Source organism: Anopheles funestus, chromosome 2RL (genome assembly GCF_943734845.2).
Source record: "Anopheles funestus chromosome 2RL, idAnoFuneDA-416_04, whole genome shotgun sequence".
NCBI classification, from domain to species: domain Eukaryota; kingdom Metazoa; phylum Arthropoda; class Insecta; order Diptera; family Culicidae; genus Anopheles; species Anopheles funestus.
The window spans coordinates 15084611-15104681 of record NC_064598.1 but is presented as its reverse complement, the minus strand read 5'-3'; the positions used below and the strand labels follow the sequence as shown (position 1 = coordinate 15104681).

General features: G+C 40.7%; 2 protein-coding genes across 8 annotated transcripts in view; one reads left to right on the top strand and one right to left on the bottom strand.

The window, feature by feature from the left end:
• LOC125764944 (serine/arginine repetitive matrix protein 1) overlaps positions 1-13797 on the bottom strand; it is a 29960-nt gene extending 16163 nt beyond the window's left edge. For 3 of the 6 annotated variants that reach the window (XM_049429697.1, XM_049429702.1, XM_049429701.1), the window contains exons 1-6: positions 13666-13797; positions 11818-12693; positions 11604-11712; positions 7403-7493; positions 5188-5250; positions 1174-1322 (exon numbers count right to left, since the gene is read on the bottom strand). In XM_049429697.1, coding sequence (XP_049285654.1) covers positions 1174-1322; positions 5188-5250; positions 7403-7493; positions 11604-11660 — 360 coding nt within the window. In that variant the 5' untranslated portion in view covers positions 11661-11712; positions 11818-12693; positions 13666-13797. Of the gene's footprint in view, positions 1-1173; positions 1323-5187; positions 5251-7402; positions 7494-11603; positions 11713-11817; positions 12694-13538 lie in introns of all 6 variants that reach the window. The other 3 variants (XM_049429698.1, XM_049429699.1, XM_049429700.1) reach the window with 3 other exon arrangements.
• The window catches only part of LOC125764919 (alpha-mannosidase 2), a 142915-nt gene that overhangs the window by 38127 nt on the left and 84717 nt on the right, over positions 1-20071 (top strand). Inside the window, exon 1 of one of the 2 annotated variants that reach the window (XM_049429637.1) lies at positions 16156-16898. The exons of the other annotated variant lie outside the window; for it this stretch is intronic. The gene's annotated coding sequence lies outside the window, so the exon portion shown is untranslated. Of the gene's footprint in view, positions 1-16155; positions 16899-20071 lie in introns of those variants that run through there. 2 annotated transcript variants of the gene reach the window in all.

The following is a 20071-nucleotide window of genomic DNA, read 5'->3' as shown; positions in this document are numbered from 1 at the left end:
GTTTATATTCAGTTTGGTGCAAAGAGTGCGTGCAGTCGGTTTTGTTTTGATTTGTCACATACAGGTCTGCTTAAAAGTGATTTAATTGGAATTTCAAGCAGGACCAAATTGGATGGGGACGCCTGGTCGTTTGTAGAATCATGATAATCGTTCATATTTTTATTTTAACAATGCTTAAGGTGATAAACATTATAAGCATTTTTATAAAAAAGTGTTTTCATTAGGATTTTGTTTATATTTTGCCATGCCAGCTCAGCATAAAACCATATTTAAAGAGAAATTAATGTAGAACAAATCTACATGGAGACGCCTGGTCGTCTATAGAATCAGGTCTAAACATTTTATGTTTAACAGTGATTAAGTTAAAAAAGAGTATCAGCATTCTTTTAAAACATAGTGCTTTCATTTGGTTTTCATTTTCACCTAGAAAGCTTAGCTTAAAAACATTTAAAAAGGAAATTAAAATAGAATAGAGCTACATGGAGACGCCTGGTCATTTGTAGAATTTCAATATAAAAATACTATTTTTCTAATCTCCATGCCCAACATACCTTTAATTCGGAAAAAAAAACATTCTTACAATGTTTACAATGTGTTAAATCTATTTCAACATATTGTTCCAAAAGTCTGCGAAATAAAACTAAGCTTTAATGTAGGTTGTATTTATCATACACAAAAAATTCACAAGCAAAAAGCTGAATGTTTTCGACGCTGCATCTGTTCTGCTAGCGCCAATATTTGGCAGCTTCCTTTTGTATTTAGCTGTAGAAGTCTTTTGGCCCAAAGGAACTACACGTGCTGTAGTTTTTGCTTATTTTGTTTGATTTTTTTTGTAAAACATTTAACTGTATCTCTTCCGACTATCATAAAACATCGAAAAAGCAAACACCTATTTTCATTTCATTTTTAATTGGTAGTCAAAAACAAAGAGAAACACCCAACAGAACATGTTTGCCCATTCTTTCTAATAGTTTTGTGCATCGTTTATTTCTCTTCTTCATTTTTTCCAAAAAATAAATCAAACAATGAATTGAAAGCGAAAAATAAAACGTAAGAAGAGAATGGAAAGAAAGCGAATACATGATAGAATTATTCCTAACCACCATCCGGTTCCATAACACACACGTACACCTTAGGGACAACTCTGCATCCTTCACCGTTCGTCCTACTTACCCTTGCTCTAGTGTGAGTCGTTGCTCCAGCATCGGTACGATCATGCCCGATAGCTTCAGATTTGACCCGTGCTGCCAAAAACTCGTTCGTTCGATACGCTAGCTCGGGGCACTTTTTCCTTCTCGGCAAGGGCGGCTCGTTGATCGAGGCTACGGTTGGTAATGTTTCAAAAAAAAAAAAAAACGAGACAGAGAAAATACAAAAGGATGAGAAGAAAGAAGAACAGTATACTGGTTAAAATAAAAGCACAATGTAGATAAATTTTAAAAACTATTGTTTGTTACAACATAATGGCTAGTAGCTACAGCGAAACAGTCATTGTAGTACGGATATTATCAGATAACACTATGTTTTTAAAAATGTTTCACTACAGTACCGAATCACCTACCAGCACGACAACGATTGCACATGCAAATAGAACGTTAGCTAATATGAAATTATGTACAGATTTATCGCTAGCATTACAAATAAAATGACCCACCCAAATTTCCAGAACATCGTAAATCTCGCACAGCTAAAACTAAATCGTACAAAGTTGCTCTACTTATAAACTTCGGTTCCAATCACGATCAAAACCCCGGCTCGTCTCCTTCCTCACTCACGCCACTGTCACTGGAACAGAGCTGTAAAGTGATGGGTGCAATTGTTTCCTTCTCTTCTTGGAGAAATGCTTTGCTCGACCGACGTACCGACGACCCGGTAGTCTAATTCAATTTTCATCCATCACAAACCATTGAACAATGCAAACACCAAACACCTTACACAGGACCGGAGACCCGTCCCGTGCAGTCAATGTCAAATATGAAATAATTTATGATGACACTAACATCGCACGGCGTGACAGACGTGAGGCGTGAGAGGAGACGCCAGCATGATATGGCCTGTGAGGCTGTGAGACGCGAATGGGTTTTTGATGGGGTGTTTTTTTATTTTTTTATTTTTCAAGGCCTAGTCAGCTATGAGAGTTCGATAGAGAATGTGTGGAAGAAGTATGCGGTCTTCTAATCACTACCCCCGGCAAGCAACAAAGCAAGCTCACAAAAGCCTTGTTCAGCCAAAAAGCATTACGAAAGCAGTTTCGTGCCAATGAGCAGTCATCGCTAAATCGAACCGGATCGGAAAATTTCGAACTTATCTTTCCACATGGCATGATATAAGCGTTTGCCCGAGTGGAAAGCTCGCGCTATCGTAATGCTCTGCGACCGCTTTTTTTCCCCACCCGTCACACAACCACAGTCATGCTGAATTATGATTTATGTGTGTATGTTTGTCTGTGTCTGTGTGTGTCTGTCTGTATGTGTGATGAAACAATGGGTATGAGGTTGAAGGCTAACACGATTGTTATGCGCTGTTTGCCATGCATTAAAAGGATGCTTTTATCCGAATGGCACAATATATTATACGTTTTGCGAACCATATTTGTACAACGAACCAAACACGCACACGCTGTCCAAATTTTACGCAAACACACCACACAGCTCCTGGCTTCCCATGTACTTACGCTTCGGAGAAACTGGTTATTGTCTTTCGACAGATCAATGTTCGCTACGAGACTACAAAAGGCCTAAAGGGCAAATATCGTCTTTCGTTCCTTTTGTTGCCAAAATAAGCTTACCGCCGCCCATCGTTTGTCATCTCAGACGACGCTGAAGTATGCTCGGTAAACATAAAATCAATGGTAACGATTTCATCATCGCTTTCGGTGGAAAAGTAAATTCATCACACGCGAGAGCGAATATTAAATTCCTAACGAACGTATCCAAATACGTAGCTGGACGGAAAAATACAACTCATGCATTACATTCTTCTAAACACGGCCTGACGGCAAATAATGCTGGTTAATATAAAAAAGGGTTTGCATATTTTGCCCTCCCCAAAAAAGAGGAGGATAAACTACCCCCTTCTTCAATCGGAACATCATCTCGACGATCGATTGAATCGATCAATCGGTTTATGGCTATGGTTTGCCGGTTCATCTCCGATACAAAGGCCACAGACAATTTGATGTTTCGTCTTTCCAAGTTACATCATTCGGTGCGGTAGCTCAAGAGAACCTTTCAAACGAACTGAAGGTCATACTCTTCCGGGACTCAAAAGCCTGAGTATCAACACAAAAAACCCCGAACAAAATTGATGCTGTAAGCACACCGTTAAACCTGTAACTGCATCGAATATAATCGCTGTTGATATGGCGGAAAAAATTGCTTTTCTCCAGATGGTGCTATCGTACGTGATTCTCTGGAGAATTCGCGTTGTTCGCAACGATTGAATGCATAATGCAAAACGACCAAAGCGTACGCTTAACATTCAATTAACTCGCGAAATAACTTTGTTTTTTTTTTGCACACAACTGTTACAGAGATTATTTTTTAATTTATTTTAATTTTTTTTCGATGCAGCCGAATTATACAATAATCACTCTTTTCAGAGAGTTGAAGAAGAGTGAAAGATTGGTTATGAAGATTTGATTCTTTTATTCGCTCTTTTGCGCTTTTAATCGCTCATTCTCTCTGCCCGAGTAGCGACTCACTCTTTTGCGGTTCAACTTACTCATTCTCTGTTCCGACTCACTCTCACTCACTCACTCTTTTACGTTATAACTGACTCAATGAGAGTGAGTCACTCACTCCTATTGAGTGATTTGAATCGCAAAAAAGTTACAAAATACTTCTTCACTCTTATTGAATGAGTGAAATCGCAAAAGAGTGAGTCGCTAGTTGACCAAATGAGTGAGTGAGTGACCGAGTGAGATTAATAAAAACTTTTTATGGTGATTTTTCTTACTCAGTATGAACATCTTCACAACCAATGTTACGTCAACAAACATTTTGCAATGCGAAAGCATCGTTTTGCGATGAAATCCACTTCGGAAATTTATCCGAACACGCAATCCGGAACCGGAAACCGACCTGGACGTTGGCAAACACGATACCGGGGCCAACCTCAGAACACAAAAAGGATTGGTAAAAAAAATCGAAACAATTACGCATGCATGTTTTATGATCAATTGACGGGCAGTTTTTGTTCGACGCTGGCAGTTCCGTATGCACGCGAAGCACCCGGAAAGCACACATACATGAAAGCGAAAGTATTGCGGAACGTACACGATCCTTGTACCCGGGTAAGTTTCGATCGATCCACCAGTACCCAAGGGTGGCCATTAATTTTAATCGGAACAACCACCGCATAATTGATGAAATTCTACGTGAGTGATAAAAAAAACTCTGTTTTGCAAGCAATGCAAAGGGGATTATTTTATGGCCGTAACGAATGAAGAAAATGCCACCAGGCATAACCAATAAAAGGGAGGGAAGGCGAAAAAAAAAACTGCAATTGCTTAGAATTGAGGTCAGTGCACACGTACATATTTTTGAAACAGTTAAAAATCCAAATCCAAGCTGATCGGCTCGATACTTCTATGCCTCCGTTTTGCCACCTTAATCCCATTGATCCACTTTAATTTCTTCGCATTGTTTGATGCTTTTTCCTAGCGTGGAAATAATTATAAAACGGTCCCATTTTGCAGCCGTTGAAATGCCCTTCGATTGGCCACTAGCCAATCAGTGTGCTGTCGGATTCATTTGCAGCAAAACCCATTTTTCGGTGCAAAATCTTTCTTTCCCTCAAAGAGTTTTTACCGAAAAAAGCACATGTGAAGCGGAACTGTGGCATCTTGCGTGAGCTGTGTGTGTGTTTCTGATAATTTAGTGAAACTAGATTTTTGTTCTTTTTTTTCGACTCAAAATTTCCAAACTGCGCAAGCGAATACAATAAAATGAAACAAAAAAAAACAAACTAAGATACAACGAGCAAATATCATCATCATCAGCAGCAAACATTGGCACAAAGGTACGCGCAACATCGGGAACAGGGTAAGCCACACCATTCCCGAACAGTTGACCATGTGTACGTGTGTTGTATGTGTGTTTTGTGTGTTGCTATATGTCTGTGTGTGTGGCCAGTATAATGGCCGATACCGGTTCGGTTAGACCGGCAGGCGGCAAGCGGAATCACCTTCGATAAACTTTTCATCCTCCGTTGATTTCGAGAAAAAGTGATCCGCCTTCGAGCTGGCTGCTTGAAAAATAGATACACAGGTGTAAGAGATGAGCCGGAGCTTTTTTGGGGGGGTTTATTTTCGGATGTAAGACATTTGTTTTGTTGTCGACTGTAGCTAATGAGCGGTACAAAAAAACCGGCCCGAATCCTGCCGAATGGGACGTTTACATTGCGCGACACGGATTATGGCACCTAATCAGGATAATGAGCTACCGAACCAGATATGCCTGGAATGCCTTTCAAGAAATGGTTACAATCTTACACCACCTCGGATTCCTCGTTCGTGTTACGGACCCATTTCAATCAATTATTTATGTTTGTTCTGGATGTTTCTTATTTTTCTGAGGGCCGATTTAACACAATTTTCTAGACCTGAGAGCTTAGTTTCGAATATTGAATGAACGTCCACGATTTATAATCACTCAATTACTTAAACCCCTTCACACACACACGCGCGCGCACATTATCACTGTAATTCACAAGCGGACACACACAAACGAAAGCACAGCAAAAGCTTAAATGCGGTTTCTTGGGAAGTGGTGTATCGTGAAGGTGACCTTGTAGGGTTATTATCCTTCCAAACAAATTGAAAAGTATCGTGCTTTATTTGCTTCGTTTTGAAAAGTTTCTTTTTCCCCCTTCCGAAATGGTCCGGGTAATTAACCCCGAGCTTTTTGTTTTTGTTGCTGCCGTTTGACTATAAAACATTCTATCATGCTAAAAAACACAAAAGTTAAATAAACTAACAAATCAATACAGACCAACTTCATGAAAGAGCATGTGCCGCGGTGTAGTAATAGGAAAAAAATATTAATTATTTTCTCTCCACAACGCAGAACATCGAAACCATGTCGTGACCAGGGAATTGGAACAGCACACAGTCCAAGGATAACACAAACCAGGAAACAATCAATGTGAAAATAAAGCGAAACGCATAGGTAGTAATTCGAAATTTGAATCACAACATACAGCTGTTTGTCGTTGCTAGAGGCCGGCCTCCATATGTTGGGTGTGGACTCAGACCAAATCCCGATCGAAACATGCAACGCGCATGTTAAAATGACCGCTAGGACATTCCGTCGCAAAACTCAAAATCAAAACCAACACACGAAACACGCAGTTAAAAGGCATTTGATGGAAATGTCACCCGAACCACCACCGTACCCGGATCGATTTTGTTCGTTTGAATGTAAAAATAAGGACAATGATGAATATCAGTCCACTAGAAAAAGGCTCAGTTTGAATGATTGTTTTACAGCTGTGTTAAAAAATTCGGTGATTTACCTTTCCTTTTGTACGCACATTTTCACATTAAAGTTCCCAAGAAAAGAAAAAGTAAAACGTTTTGACCATTTGCTACCAAACTTCAGCAACATTTGGCAATACAGTGTTAAGCGCACTCGAGCGCACAATTTTGCCATATAAAACTTATCGGTAACACACCGTGTACGGTCGGTCAAAAAATGTTTGTCGGAAGCATCCATTATCAGCAACGATGACGAACCGGTGCTTTTGCGGTTACGCATAAAATTATCTTTCGCTTAAACTTTCCCATTAAACTTTTCCAGCCCCCTCCCCGGTGTCACCCGGCGGGCTTGTACGTGCGCAACTGACATTAGAAATTTGTGCGCGCGTGTGTGTGTGTGTGCCTGCTCATGAACAAATGGTTGTGGCCTCTGTGTTGGTTTGTTGGCTTTTTTGATACGTCCCAAATGGCGTCTATGTCCTGAACGAGTTTTTTTTTGTTTTGTTCTGTGCCATAGAAAACAAAAAGTGAACTAGGCTAAGAAACCGGTTAGATAGAACGGTAAAGATAAAGAGAAAAGTTTCTGCTCAAAAATTGTTTGATACGCTTTTTCTCATGTTTTCTTTTCCACCACCCTCCCCTGCAGCTAGATGTGTACTTGTTACGTATCAAAGCGTGGATGTGTTCATTTTTGTTGTTGTTGAGGTCTATTATGCTTTCTAATCAGCTACTTCAATTGTTGTTCAAATGAAAAGCTGCAAGAAAATGAAATCATCTATTCCCGTGACGTGGGATTTTTTTTTGTTCTTATGGGTTTAAATAAAAGACAAAACATCAACGAAGAATTGAAGAAACTGGTGGTGTCGGCTAATGATGGTAAGTGTGTATAGTGTTTGTGAGTAATGGAAAACGTTTCATAATTACCGAATTGATTTGGCACAGGTGGTTTTCTTACGACATCGGGACCGCCGGTATATTCGTGCCATCGATACGTACTTCTATATTCCGAATGGAGCTGTGAATAAAAAAGGGATAAATATTAGAAAAAAAGGTTTTAACGATCAACGTGAATGATGATATAAAATGATATAAAAAAAAACTGACTTCACCATAAACACTTGCGCAACACGCGCTAATTGGGTCATAACGATGAACATAAATTGGAGTTTTTCTGACGCAAACACCTTCTTGGAGGCGCTTCAAACTTGCACGGCAATTTGAAAAGTTTGTTTTCCCCTTTCCGGTTTGGAAATCTTCCCGATCGGTGCAATTGCTAAAGTTGCAGTCGGCAAACGGTGACCGGAAAATTAGTTTTGTTGTGCAAGTTCATTAAACCAACAAGCCCGTAAGCTTAAGATGTGCAATTATTATTATGGAAACCAGTTGGGTCCATTCCACCGGGAGTATGAAACATTTAAGAGTAGCTCAAGTTTGAAAGGAAAAAGAAATTCTAAAGAATGTATTCCAACTCAACAATATTGGAGTTTCTTTAAAAATGTTCTTCGGTTCCAACAAATTTACAAAATGAAACAAGATATCGTCTAGGTCTAGAGATTTTAGATTCTTTCTTCTGACAGTTTGTTACTTGAATATTTAAAAAATCTTCGTCAAAGTCCAAACTTTTTGCCAGCGTTGCGTTGAGTATGATACATGAGAACCAGAGTCGCAGGGTTTATTACGAGCTAACGGAACAATCGATCAGGGCTAAAACGCTTAAGAAGGACTTAAATCTAATATCTTCTGGAGCAAATCTTCGTAATAAGGACAGTACATAAGGCTAAATGCTGAAACATACTTCAAGTAAGCCATTACCTGCAGACATTATCTAGTAGGTCAATAGGCCAAGATAAAGAGTTCCACATGCGTTTGACACTTGGACCCTGGAGGAATTTTCCAGAGAAAAACCTAAAGAAACTTCCTTTCCAATGTTTGTCTTCAAGAGGGTAATAAAGGGGCTCTCAAACACATCTGGTCTCTTGACACCTAATCACGTTATAAGAATAACACCAGACAATCGAACCCTTCAAAGTTATTAACGCCATTTCAAGATCTCATCCGTCTGAAGGTTTCAAGACTCTTCAGTTAAGGGAGAATGAAAAGGGACCTAAAGTAGCTAACTTCGATATTTCGCCATGATCGTCTCAAAGTACTGAAAGTTTGTATTGACATATAAAGACTGTTATTGATACACTTTTTCTGTACAAGGACGTGATATTGAACAGTTAAAACCATGTTCGAGAGGAAGTTTGACCAAGACAATATTTTGTCCCTAATAAATGAAAGGGATAAGGGAATTTCCTCGACATTTTCCAACGCTAAGCTTTGCAAAAAAAAAATAACAAGGTAAGTTATTTATTTATTTATTTATAATTAATTATTACGGCTTCGGCCGTATTGTCAGCCTCTGAAGCTGAAGAAGTACATTTTTCACAAGGCATTTCCTCCTTGTATTTTACCTTATCCCGGGCATACTCGGTTAGTACAAGGTAAGTAAGATAACATGATTTTTTCCAATAAATACGTAACATTTTAGCAAAAATTAGTTCAAATTTCCATTCACAAATAATTTTATCGTCATTGATTAGTTTTTCACTATTACAAAATCCATTGATCAATTAAAAAAAGAACCCATTGTATGTATCCATAAGCGTAACTGTAACAGCAAACATAATGAACTAAACACATAAAACGGTACCCTATCGCATATAAAATTCTGCTCGTATCCTTTTTTCACTCCTAAATTTACTACCAACCAAAAATGGGCAGTTGCTTCACACAGAAAAAGCAGCTGGCGTCAGCAGCGGCATGTGCCAAGCGTTTCGAACGTTTCGTAATCCACTATTTTCCACACATACAACATACCAGCATGCTAACAAACCGTTAGCCTCATTTTCTGTTCCGCTTTTGCGTATGCACCTGTAAGAAACCGGCGAACGTACCACCATATGAGCCTTCGGGGCCAAACCCCACCTGCCAAAGCTCTCCCTTCGGCAAACTCTTCATGCTCATAAAACACGCCGGGCACGGCACGATAGTCGTGCCTGCATTTTCACCTTTCAATGCGGATATTTTCGTCGGCAAACGAACGCCGGCGAACCGCGCGCGTATTACTCAATGGGAGCAGCCGGACGAATTGCAACCCACGACCGAAACGCTTTGCTGCAGTCAAACTTCCCATTCTACCACTGAACCGGTGGTGGTAGATGACTTTTGAAAGCATGCAACTATTTCATGAAATTTGTTTGCTGTGAGCGTGTGTTTCTTCGTTCATATTATTTTTTTTGTGTGTCTATGTGTTTCCCGCTTCAACCGTCCTTTCGTGAGCACTTTCCACACTCACCATCTAGTACGGTCGCCAACCGTCATTCGGTTGCACACTTCCACCAGGAAGGATATCGTTGGAATTTATGTTTCCTTCTCCTAACAGATGTTTGTGTGAGCGTAATTGCTTTATTGAGCGGTCGATGGTGAAACCGAGAAACCAACTGTCCTGCCTTGTGGCTTGTTGTAACCAGACTCAGAGCTTGCCGCTGCCTGAATCGATAATACATACAGCGCGAAGGAAAAAAAGGATACCATCGAAACGAGCATAGCCACCACATTACCGCCGACAAGTCCACACGCCCACATTTCCCGCCTGTGTCCAGACTATGGCTTACGTCATCGAAAAATTGGAAACAGCAAGCACACACTCACACACGGAGAAGTCCTTTTTGCATGGGTGTATCAAACGAAATTCAACATGTGTCGAGATGGCGATGGTGTTCACCAAAGTGTACCAGTGGAAAAATACGGAACGGCACAATTCGCCCACACACTCTTAGGAAGGTAAATGTCCAATTCGCACAATCTCGGTCGTCTGCAGAAAAAGGCTACAGATTTGCCCGTAAATGTCACCACAAGGACACGCCCGGACTGATCGAAACGTTAGGCATCCTTGTCTAGGCATCCACCGTGTGCATGAATAATCATCGTTTCCATCATCTTCAATCAACTGCGGCATCGGTGCCAATGTACCGGCGGCAGCGTTTTTTTTCTTCCTGTAAGTAACCATGTGTGCGATTTATTTTCAGTCAACCATTTCTCGAGATGTTCCTGGCCTCCTGTCCTCCAAATAATAATAAGTTTATAGTGCATGGTTGTACACGATCAATAATTGTGTACAAGCTAAACCCCGGGACAGGGTTGCTGGAAAACTTTCTAGACTTGCGAACCTAGACTGTCTACAGTCCTGTTCATGGGAAGATGATCCCTCATGCCACCTCGGATGACTCACGGCTAAATCGGAACTGGGTGGTTTAACAGAAAACACACCCAAACAAAAAGTAGAAACTTGGGAATTTTTATTTTCCTTACTGCTACCACACACCGAAGGGAAACGGGAAACTGATCGATGACATAAGGAAACCATCCTAGACATTGATTGATGGATGCTTCATCGTCTATCCACTACCAATGTACTGAATACCTGACGGTTATTTATAGTCTCTGGAGCTTATCGAAAATTTTAAAGTTTCTCCGTTTGAGTACAATCGAAAGCACTGGAAGTTTTAATTAATAGCAGATAAGTGAAGCTATCGCAATCCAAATCTTCAATGTTGAAAAGAATTTACAATTAGAGGAATTCGTGTAATATCTTGGAAAAAAATGGGTATCGAATTATCATTAGGGAATTTCCTGGGGTACATTGATACTATTGATATTGTTGTGGCAAAAACTATTTCTAGGTCTTATTAACTTGTAAAGTTATCTGCTTCTCCTGAAGCAAGATGTTGTAAGAGGGTATAACAAAAAGCTATCTAATATTATTCTTCATTTATCTTAACTCCTTTCTCGTATGAAGAATAGTCGTCTAGATGATTTCCAACATTGCGTTCTCCAATTTCTTCGAATTAATGTCGCGCTTCGAACATTCAACTATTCTTAATACTTCTTCTCTATGCATTCTTAAACCTCATAAACCTTCTTGTTCACTAGCCGTGTCTTATATACCCTTATAATCCGGACCCAGTATACATCAAGCGTCTTGAACGGAAACCTAAACCCACTCCTCAATGCGGTGCCTAGCGCTTCCTAGAAATAAAAACGCCTCGTTCAACCTCAACAGAAAACCCATTTCACCTACCTTATCTACAGGCATTGATGGGCACGCTCTACAAAGGTTCCAAAATGAGCCGATCATGAAGCCGGGTGTTTGCTGGATGACCGTAGAGACACAGAAGGAGTATTAAAACCTGGAAAAACAAAAAGGAAAAGTAAGCAAAGAAACGTTCCACCGGTAACTTCAATCTACGGAGCCCTTTTGGGGTATGGAAGGAAAAGAAGAGTGCCATACTTACTGTACGTTGGTCCCTGCCGGGTAAACCCAACGGCTAGCACGTAGCGGATAGCGGTAAACAAACGAAACGTGGCAAAGCCGGGAATTGAGTATTGCTTTCCACCGTCGGATTTCACTGATACGGAGAAAGTAGTGAGAATGGGAGTGAAGACGCGAAAGCACCCTTCACTGCACACGTTTGGATCACTTCACTTTTGACCACCGTCGTCGTCGTCGTCGTCGTCGTTGTCGTCGTCTAATTTACTTTGGTTCGCATGTAACCCAAACACAGCCTAATCGAGTGCTCGACTCCAAGGTGGCAGGGATCGGGAGTCGTAAAGGCTGCCAAAAGCCTTTGGCTCGGTTTTACGTTTTACTTCTTTTTTCTTTGCTGGACGTTTGTAGTACCGCCGTTTCCTGCCTGGTCGATGGTTTGGACACGGTTCACACTTCGGATCCGTATCGATTTTCCTGCGGCAACTCGGGTGACTCTCGGTTCGGTCTCGATTGGTTGGTCGGTCGGTCGGTCGGTCGGTCGGTTGTTCCAAAATCGTCAATCAGACACCGAAACGGGTGTACACCGGGGTACGATTCAGTGGGCCACACATTTTCCCATTTGCGACTCAACTACTGCACGACTTCTCCGGTACGGTTCCGAACAGCTGGCCTAAAGATGGGCCAAATGGGTGTAGGAATCTTTGTGAGAGAGAGACGTTTTGGGAAATAGGATAGGTGAGACCCGCTGAACACTTCAAACACAAACGCACACCTACACTCACACCTTCAAAGGACACATACACACACACACACACGAACGGACACAAAAAAACACTGTCACACTGCGGCTCGATCACTAAAACCGGAAGGGATCGCACGCACTCACGCAAAGGCGCAGAAACTGTGGAAAGTAAAGCAAACAGTACATTAAATTAATTACACGGACAACACCAACCGTCCACCGATATCCCCGTGGGACCATTGTTGGGACGTGTTCGCTCATTACGTATTTTTTTTTTAGTACTTGTTTGTATGTGTGCAAGCGTGTGGGTAATAAAGGACACAAATCAACACTCTCCGTCCATCAAACTCGAATGTCGCAAACTAGGCGTTAGGAAAAATCAGCAAAAACCAGGAAAAAAACCACATCTCTGTCACCGTACGAAAGTGAAATCTTGCCAACAGATGATGATGACCAGCAGATGAGCCAAGTGTGAGAGCAATATCTGTAACAGTCTGCAAATCTTTCGATTCCTTACGCTCTTGCTCTCCCTCATTTTTACACTCTCATTTTTCCGGAAGAAGACAGACTGACGCGAAAAGAAATGGGAACAATGAGCTGCTAGTATTGCGAAGTTGGCATTAACAAAAAAAAAAAGAAACACGAAGACATTGCCAAGAAAGTGTGAAAATCGTGACCATTCCAGAGGCGCTATACTGAACTAGGAAAGCGACGACATAGCGGCGATGGCAAAAAGGGGTCTGACTCAATCGTGCCTTTATAAGGGTTTTGCACTGAAATCGATAATTGTCAGTCTGATTGATTTTTCTTCGCTTTTCTTCACATCACACAAAAGTACGTTTTCGAACTTTTCACTTCACACACTCACACATTCGCAGGTATGCATTTTTTTGCTCATCGAATTGCAGATATTGATGCGAACAAAAGGAAAATGGGGAAGGACAATTAGGTAAGAAATGTTCTACTTCTACTAATCCGCGTTACAACATAATTCTGATACGCACTGGAAGCTGTCAAGTAGGGGCCCCGATCGATTTGCACTACGGACTAGACGGAAAGCAGACACCCGTTGTAGGGAAGAAAACAGGCTATCAGGCCTACAGCCCGTGCTGATGAGGATGAGGAACTCACTTTTTTTCCACAACGTTAGGAAACACCTTCCTGTTCTGAACCTGTTACAAGGAGGGGAGAACCTAAAGTGTGTACGGACCACACGGATGCTCGATTGCGCTGCGGACTGTAGCTGCACACCGAGAGTAATGACGATGGAGAATTTTCCAACCGTATGTCCTGTCTGCGGTGTATCCTCGGGAAAATTGACGTTTCATGCTACAAACGCTAGGAGCGCTCTCTCGCTCTCACCGTTCGCTCCTTTCTCGGTTGCTCGCGGGCTCTCACGCATTCTCGCGCTTTCCACCGTTTTTCCACCGGGCGCATTTATTATTGCGCAAAACATGAAGCCGAAATGGGAGAGTCCTTCCCTGTTGCGATTGGTTTAGGCTTCTAGTGCCATCGGTAGTGGTGTTGTTTTGCGAGAATATGGGTGTAAACTGTCACGTTCCATGGATATACCGGTTGACACAAACTATACGCTGAAAGGACTTTTCCTCACAGTGACAGTTTCGCCGGCTGGTTGGATTTTTCCTTCGCCCGACAGGGGAAGCGAAATACCAAATTCGAACCCCACCCGCAACGGAACGGAGATTAACGCTTTTTGAAAATGAGGGTTGAACTACTCGCTGTCCCCGATGCACCAGGGAAAACTCGAAACACCGAGGGTCGTTCACTGTTTCAATTACATGCTCGTGCCATTTGAAGAGCTACGCAGATATGGGGTTTTGTTGCTAAATCACCTGCGAAGCATAAGGGGACGATGATTTACATGGTTCGGGGTTGCAAATGACGGTTGGTACCACAAAAACCACTGGCGGATATGTAAAGGTGAAACGTTAAATATTGAATTTATTGCCTCATTTCTTGTGCATTTATAAGGCACCGTAACAACACGTAACGAATCAAAACCGGGAACAATTATTAACGTTTTAATTAAGTTTAAAAGCAACAGATTCTCGTACGAAAGGTTAAGCTGGATGTTCGGAAGAGAAATACAGCTTAGCACATGCTTAATCAAATTTTGGGACTGTATCGATAAGACACGTTTTTTGTAGAGGATTTTTCTATTCTATTCCATTATTGAAATGTTATGTTTGGTCACATAAATCATATCAGCTTAACGAGCATATCAACAAGTTTTGAATGAAAAATATCATTTCAGCAATTCTTACATAATCTTTATCTATAGAGTTTTTTTATTTTAATTTTTTTAATCATAAGTATTGTTAGTTTGATACCTGGTCCGAATAAAAAATTGTGTTTTTTTTTTCGAGAAATACTGCTAAATTAGTCGTTAAACAATCTGGAAAAACCTAATACTGGAAGTGTTCAAAGTGAAAAATGTTAAAATCTAAGTGGAAAACCTGTGAAAAACCTGTTAAAAATTAAAACTTTAGGAATTCTACGGAATAGTCTTTCGATAATTGCTGTAACATTTGAAAAGAACTTTTTATACTCCGGTGGAAAACTACGGAAAAATCCTAAGAAAAGTGCTTAATATCTGGTGGCGGAAAACTACTCAAAAACTGTCTCAAATCCGTATCTGGAATTTTAGGTGGAGGAGTGAAGGATGGAGGGGTGGATTTGATTACCTATTTAAAAATTTCTAACTTCTGAATAATTGTAATTTAACATAAAGGAACAAATTAAAATTGTAGTCGAAACATTTTTCCTATTGTGCCTAAATTCGTGCAGATGTGCTCGAATGCATTGCATCTCTCTCCTTCTCGCTCATATTCCGAAATGCACTTGAAAAACTGCATCTTTTACTATATTTGCTTTTAATATTTTACGTGTATTTGGTTGATGTGTTGGAAATTAGCCAAAACATGTTTTAATTCAATATTTCATATTAAAAATATTAAATAATAAAATAATTTAATCGAAAAACAAAAGAAATACGCAAATCCCACAAGTCTTCACGCACCTTTAAGCAAAAGAGACAAACATCTAACTTTATGAAACGGAATGAAAACAATGAGAGAGCATACGTTCATCTCTCGGAGATTTAATGCAACGCTTAAGCCCAGTCTACACGGATCAAATGCTTAACGAATGTGCTAGTTCGTGTTGTGCGTTATTTCCAAGTTATCGAACACATTTAACGAATGTAAACATTTTAAGCAAAAAAAATTAATTTTCAATAAATTAAACAAGTTTGTATAGGTTTTCCAGATGCGATGGAAACCTTGGAGTCAAAATTTTAAAGCGATTTTCACTCAAAAGAAATGTGTTCAACTCCGCATATGTAAACATAAATCTATTTATGCGTATGTAATGTTTCTTTGTGGTACTTAACTAACAAATTAGATTATTTTTCAACACTTTGCATTAGTAAATACATCACCGTAAGAAAAAATTCCTAAAAGTTTGTAATGTTATCCTGCGAACATAATTCTACAATCGACTTAATGTTTCAATCCCGTTCGCAATAGCTCTTGCTCACACATTCACATCTACAAATCTTACCTCTCTGAAAACAATTTCTCTCTCCGCATGTTTGATGCGTCGAACGATGGTTCGATTGCTCAGTCTCTCAAAATTATTTCTTTCTTCGTTGCGTGCGGTTGTGCTTCCCGTCGATCGAAACAGTGAACAACGCGTTCGGGTGGTTCATGGAAATTTAAAGCGAAATCGATTGTTTTTGCGCGACACAAGCAAGTGTACCGTGTTTCGTAATGTGATCCTTGCAGTTTCACTCACAGCACCCGTCAGGATACACTCTAAAAAGTCGGCCAACGTCAAGGCAGAAAACCACACAGCCAAAGTGTTTCCCCGTGTTGTATCGTGCCGCTGGAATCTCGATTGTTGTGTGTCCTGACCCGTGATAATTGCGATCATTATCATCCCAAATCATCGTCAGCAGCTTCACCTGGTTACTGGCACGGCAGGAAATGTGCGTTTTTTTGCATCGTCTTCGCCATTCAACTATCATTTAGCGGAGTGTATGCGTGAGAAGCGCAGCGAATAATCAAGGTAGCCAAAGCGAAGAAGCGAGAATTTGTTTTGATGCGTTCACCTCCGTGGGATGAACGCGAATAGTGGCGGATGCTGACGGAAGTGTTTCGTGGTGTGTGTGTAAACGCGGCCGCACGGTAAAGTGTTGTTTATTAAAAGAGATCAATTTCATCACAGGTCAGTGTTGGACGTGGTGGTTAAGAAGATAAAGTGAACGAACGTAGTTTATGCAACAAACATAATCACTGACACTGCTGCAACGCATCATCAAGTGCTGCTTAGTCGGAAAACAGGTAAATTGGTTGTGTGTTTTTGCTTACATTCTGTTGTCATGCTGTCCTATCCTTGTAGTGGTGTTGGTTTCATTTTGCGCTCCTGTCAAAATTTTTCCTTCCACGGCCAAAGGATACGAAAGGATGTGTGTGCAATGCAAGGAGTAAGAGAGATGGAACATCCTGCATACATTTATTGGCATTTCGTTCGACTCTCTGCATTTGTTTGTACCGTCTGTTTTTTCCCCCATCCTTGTCTGGTAAACTGTTTGGCCGTTCTATGCTGCAAGTGGCACGACCTTTCTTTTACCATTCTTATGTTGCCGAATATTCATGCTTTTCTTGCTGTAAGTGAAGTGTATGCAATGTTTTCGTTTCATCATGGAATCCAAATAGAAGGGAAATAATGCAGTAAAAAACCTGCTTTAGAGCATTAGCGTTGCGTTTTCCTTTCATTCCTCTCGGTTGTTTGTATTTTACCTCTTCAGTTCATCTTCTCCAGCAAGATGCCGAAGTATTGGAGGATTTGGTCGAAAGTGATCGCTCGCAAGAATTTTATCATAACAAGGTAAAAATTCACTAGAGAAGAGCTTGTTTTTGAAGTGCAAGTGTTTAAAAAAGAATCCCCTTTTACAAAAAAAAGAAATGCAATTTCCATGCAAGTGCACAAAAGTACTTAACTTTATTTTATTCATTCCTTACACCGTCTTACTTTCCATTTTAATAAAAAATATCAATATTTTACAGCAGTACATCGATTAAAGCTTTTTTTTGGCTTTCTCAAATCCGATTTGTTTGCAAATAAAAAAATATAATTAAGCATACGATTTGATTCAATTAATTTAATTTTTATAATGTAGTAATGTGTTAGGTACAACGCCTGCATGACATCTGTGACAATCTAACGTTGCTGATTTGAATTTGCCGATGGTATAGAACGCGCGGCGTAGATCTTTTACACCAGTGCTCCCCAACCTTTTTAGTACCGCGGACCACTTTTTGTTCGACATAAGTATATCGCGGCCCACATGTGCCGCCTATGAACGGACTCGTAATGTATGCATATCGTTGTTAAGGCAATTTTTGAAATAAAACATTAGTAAAAATTATAATTAATCACAATTAGACACATCGAGAAGCGTAGAATGATTTCGTCACGTAAAAACGCTTGAAATGGTAAACAAAAAGTGTTAAAATAATTGGTCCAACGACCGAAAATTTCTTCCGCGGACCACTTCTACTTAAGCCACGGACCACAAGTGGTCCGCGGACCATAGGTTGGGGACCACTGTTTTACACGACAAGTCCAATACCAAATCCTATCTGTACCGCACGCGCGGCACTAACTATCCATCAACCGATTAAAAAAGTCAAAGAATACTGAAAATGGCAACTCCCTGAATTTTGCCGAGTGTAGTTGAGACGAAAAGATCGTCTTCTTGATTTCTTGGCGATGTACAGGTCTCACTCTCTTGTACACTTTTAACGACCGCTAAGGCCACGCCGGCCATTTCTGTCTTACTACACTTATTTTTACCGCGTAGTAGCCGGGTAGTCAGTCCTTGCTACTGGGAGACTATCCGGATGGGATTTGATTCCCAGTCCTGCCTTGTGGACTGATTTACATGTCTGACATATATACCGTATATCTCAAGATAGTTAAGATCTCAAGGCCGGATAGTTTTGGTTTATTTCACGGGGAGTTGGATGTATATTAGATTCGATCCACGATCTTTGATAATAGCGTTAGAACTGATGGATTACTTTCATTTCTGGAATTAAGTTCTGAAGCATATTTATTCGTTAGTACGAACTTCAATAAACCAAAATCAAATCTTTTAAATCTAATTTAATTTACAAAAAAGTTAACTAAATTCCAATAAAAAAGCAAAAAAAAACCTAAAATAAAGTAATATAAAGCATAATAAGTTAAAAGAGTAAGCAAAATCGTTACTTTATGAGAAACGAACAACTATCGAACATCTTCTTTTCCCATTCTAAATCATTCCTTTTGCTATTTACACATACAAAACAATGACAGAAATACACCTTTTCATGCGTAGTTCGTGCCGTACTATTACATTATTCAATTTCAGATGTTCTTCAACGTTTCTACGCATTGTTTCATACTGTTGTATGTTATTACTTTCTCTAGTTCCGTTAACACCACATACCCCACATCCGGGGAAGGCATTATGGCATAGAACACACACACACACACACACACACGCTTACCGTGTGAACATCGTTGTGCAATCGCATCATATTCACGGGGACCCCAAAAGAACAAATTGCTTCCAGTTCGTTTCAATTGCAAATATGATTGTATCGCTAAAGCGAAAGCGTGTGCATTTATTTGCCCACCTCGGGTGCCGGGTGTCAGTGTCCGTGTCCTATTGCGCACCCAAGTCGGAAGTTGTTCTGTACCGGGCGGTTATGCAATTCGGTGTACCGTGCGGCCAACAACTGCTGACGACGGCAGGGAAATGGAGATCGACTTCCAAGGACCATCACGTAATAACAATGCCTTTCTTACCGACCGAGCAATATTTAAATAACTAAACCATGTAGCTCTTTCGCTCTCACGTGCCTGTCAGCACACCCCAAAAACCCCCAACTACTACTCTACCCCGGGTTGTGTGGCTTACGACAACATCATATGCACACTTGGAAGGGAAAAGGTTCCCCTTCGCCATGCCGTGGCGTTTGTGCAACTAAAGACGCTTAAGGCAAGGCAGGGAAGCCATTGTGGGCCGTTCTGGATTATAACAAAGTAAAAATAAAATTGTGGAAAAACAAGTTCCATCGACGCTGGCAGAATATCAAACGGCCGTCCAACGAAGGTTCCCACCTGTGCCATTTTGGATTACTTTCTGTAAACTTACTGTGCGCTGTAACGTCCTCGGTCTTTGTTCCTCGTACCTCCCATACCTTGGTGGCACAGTTTTCCGACGGTGTGGAGAAAAACAACCAGCAAAGGAAGTTAAAAAAGAGCATAATAATCTATACCCGTAGACCGACAGGGTAGGGCATTTTTGTCAACCATTTGTGCACGCTCAATAGCGGCGCGACGTATTTCGCGGACATAAATTGACAGATTTCCGGTGGCTTGTTCCGGTCCCACCGTTGCTTCGGTTCGCTGGTGTTTTGGGCGAGGTTTCCGAATTCATGGTTTCCCCCAACATTGCCATTGC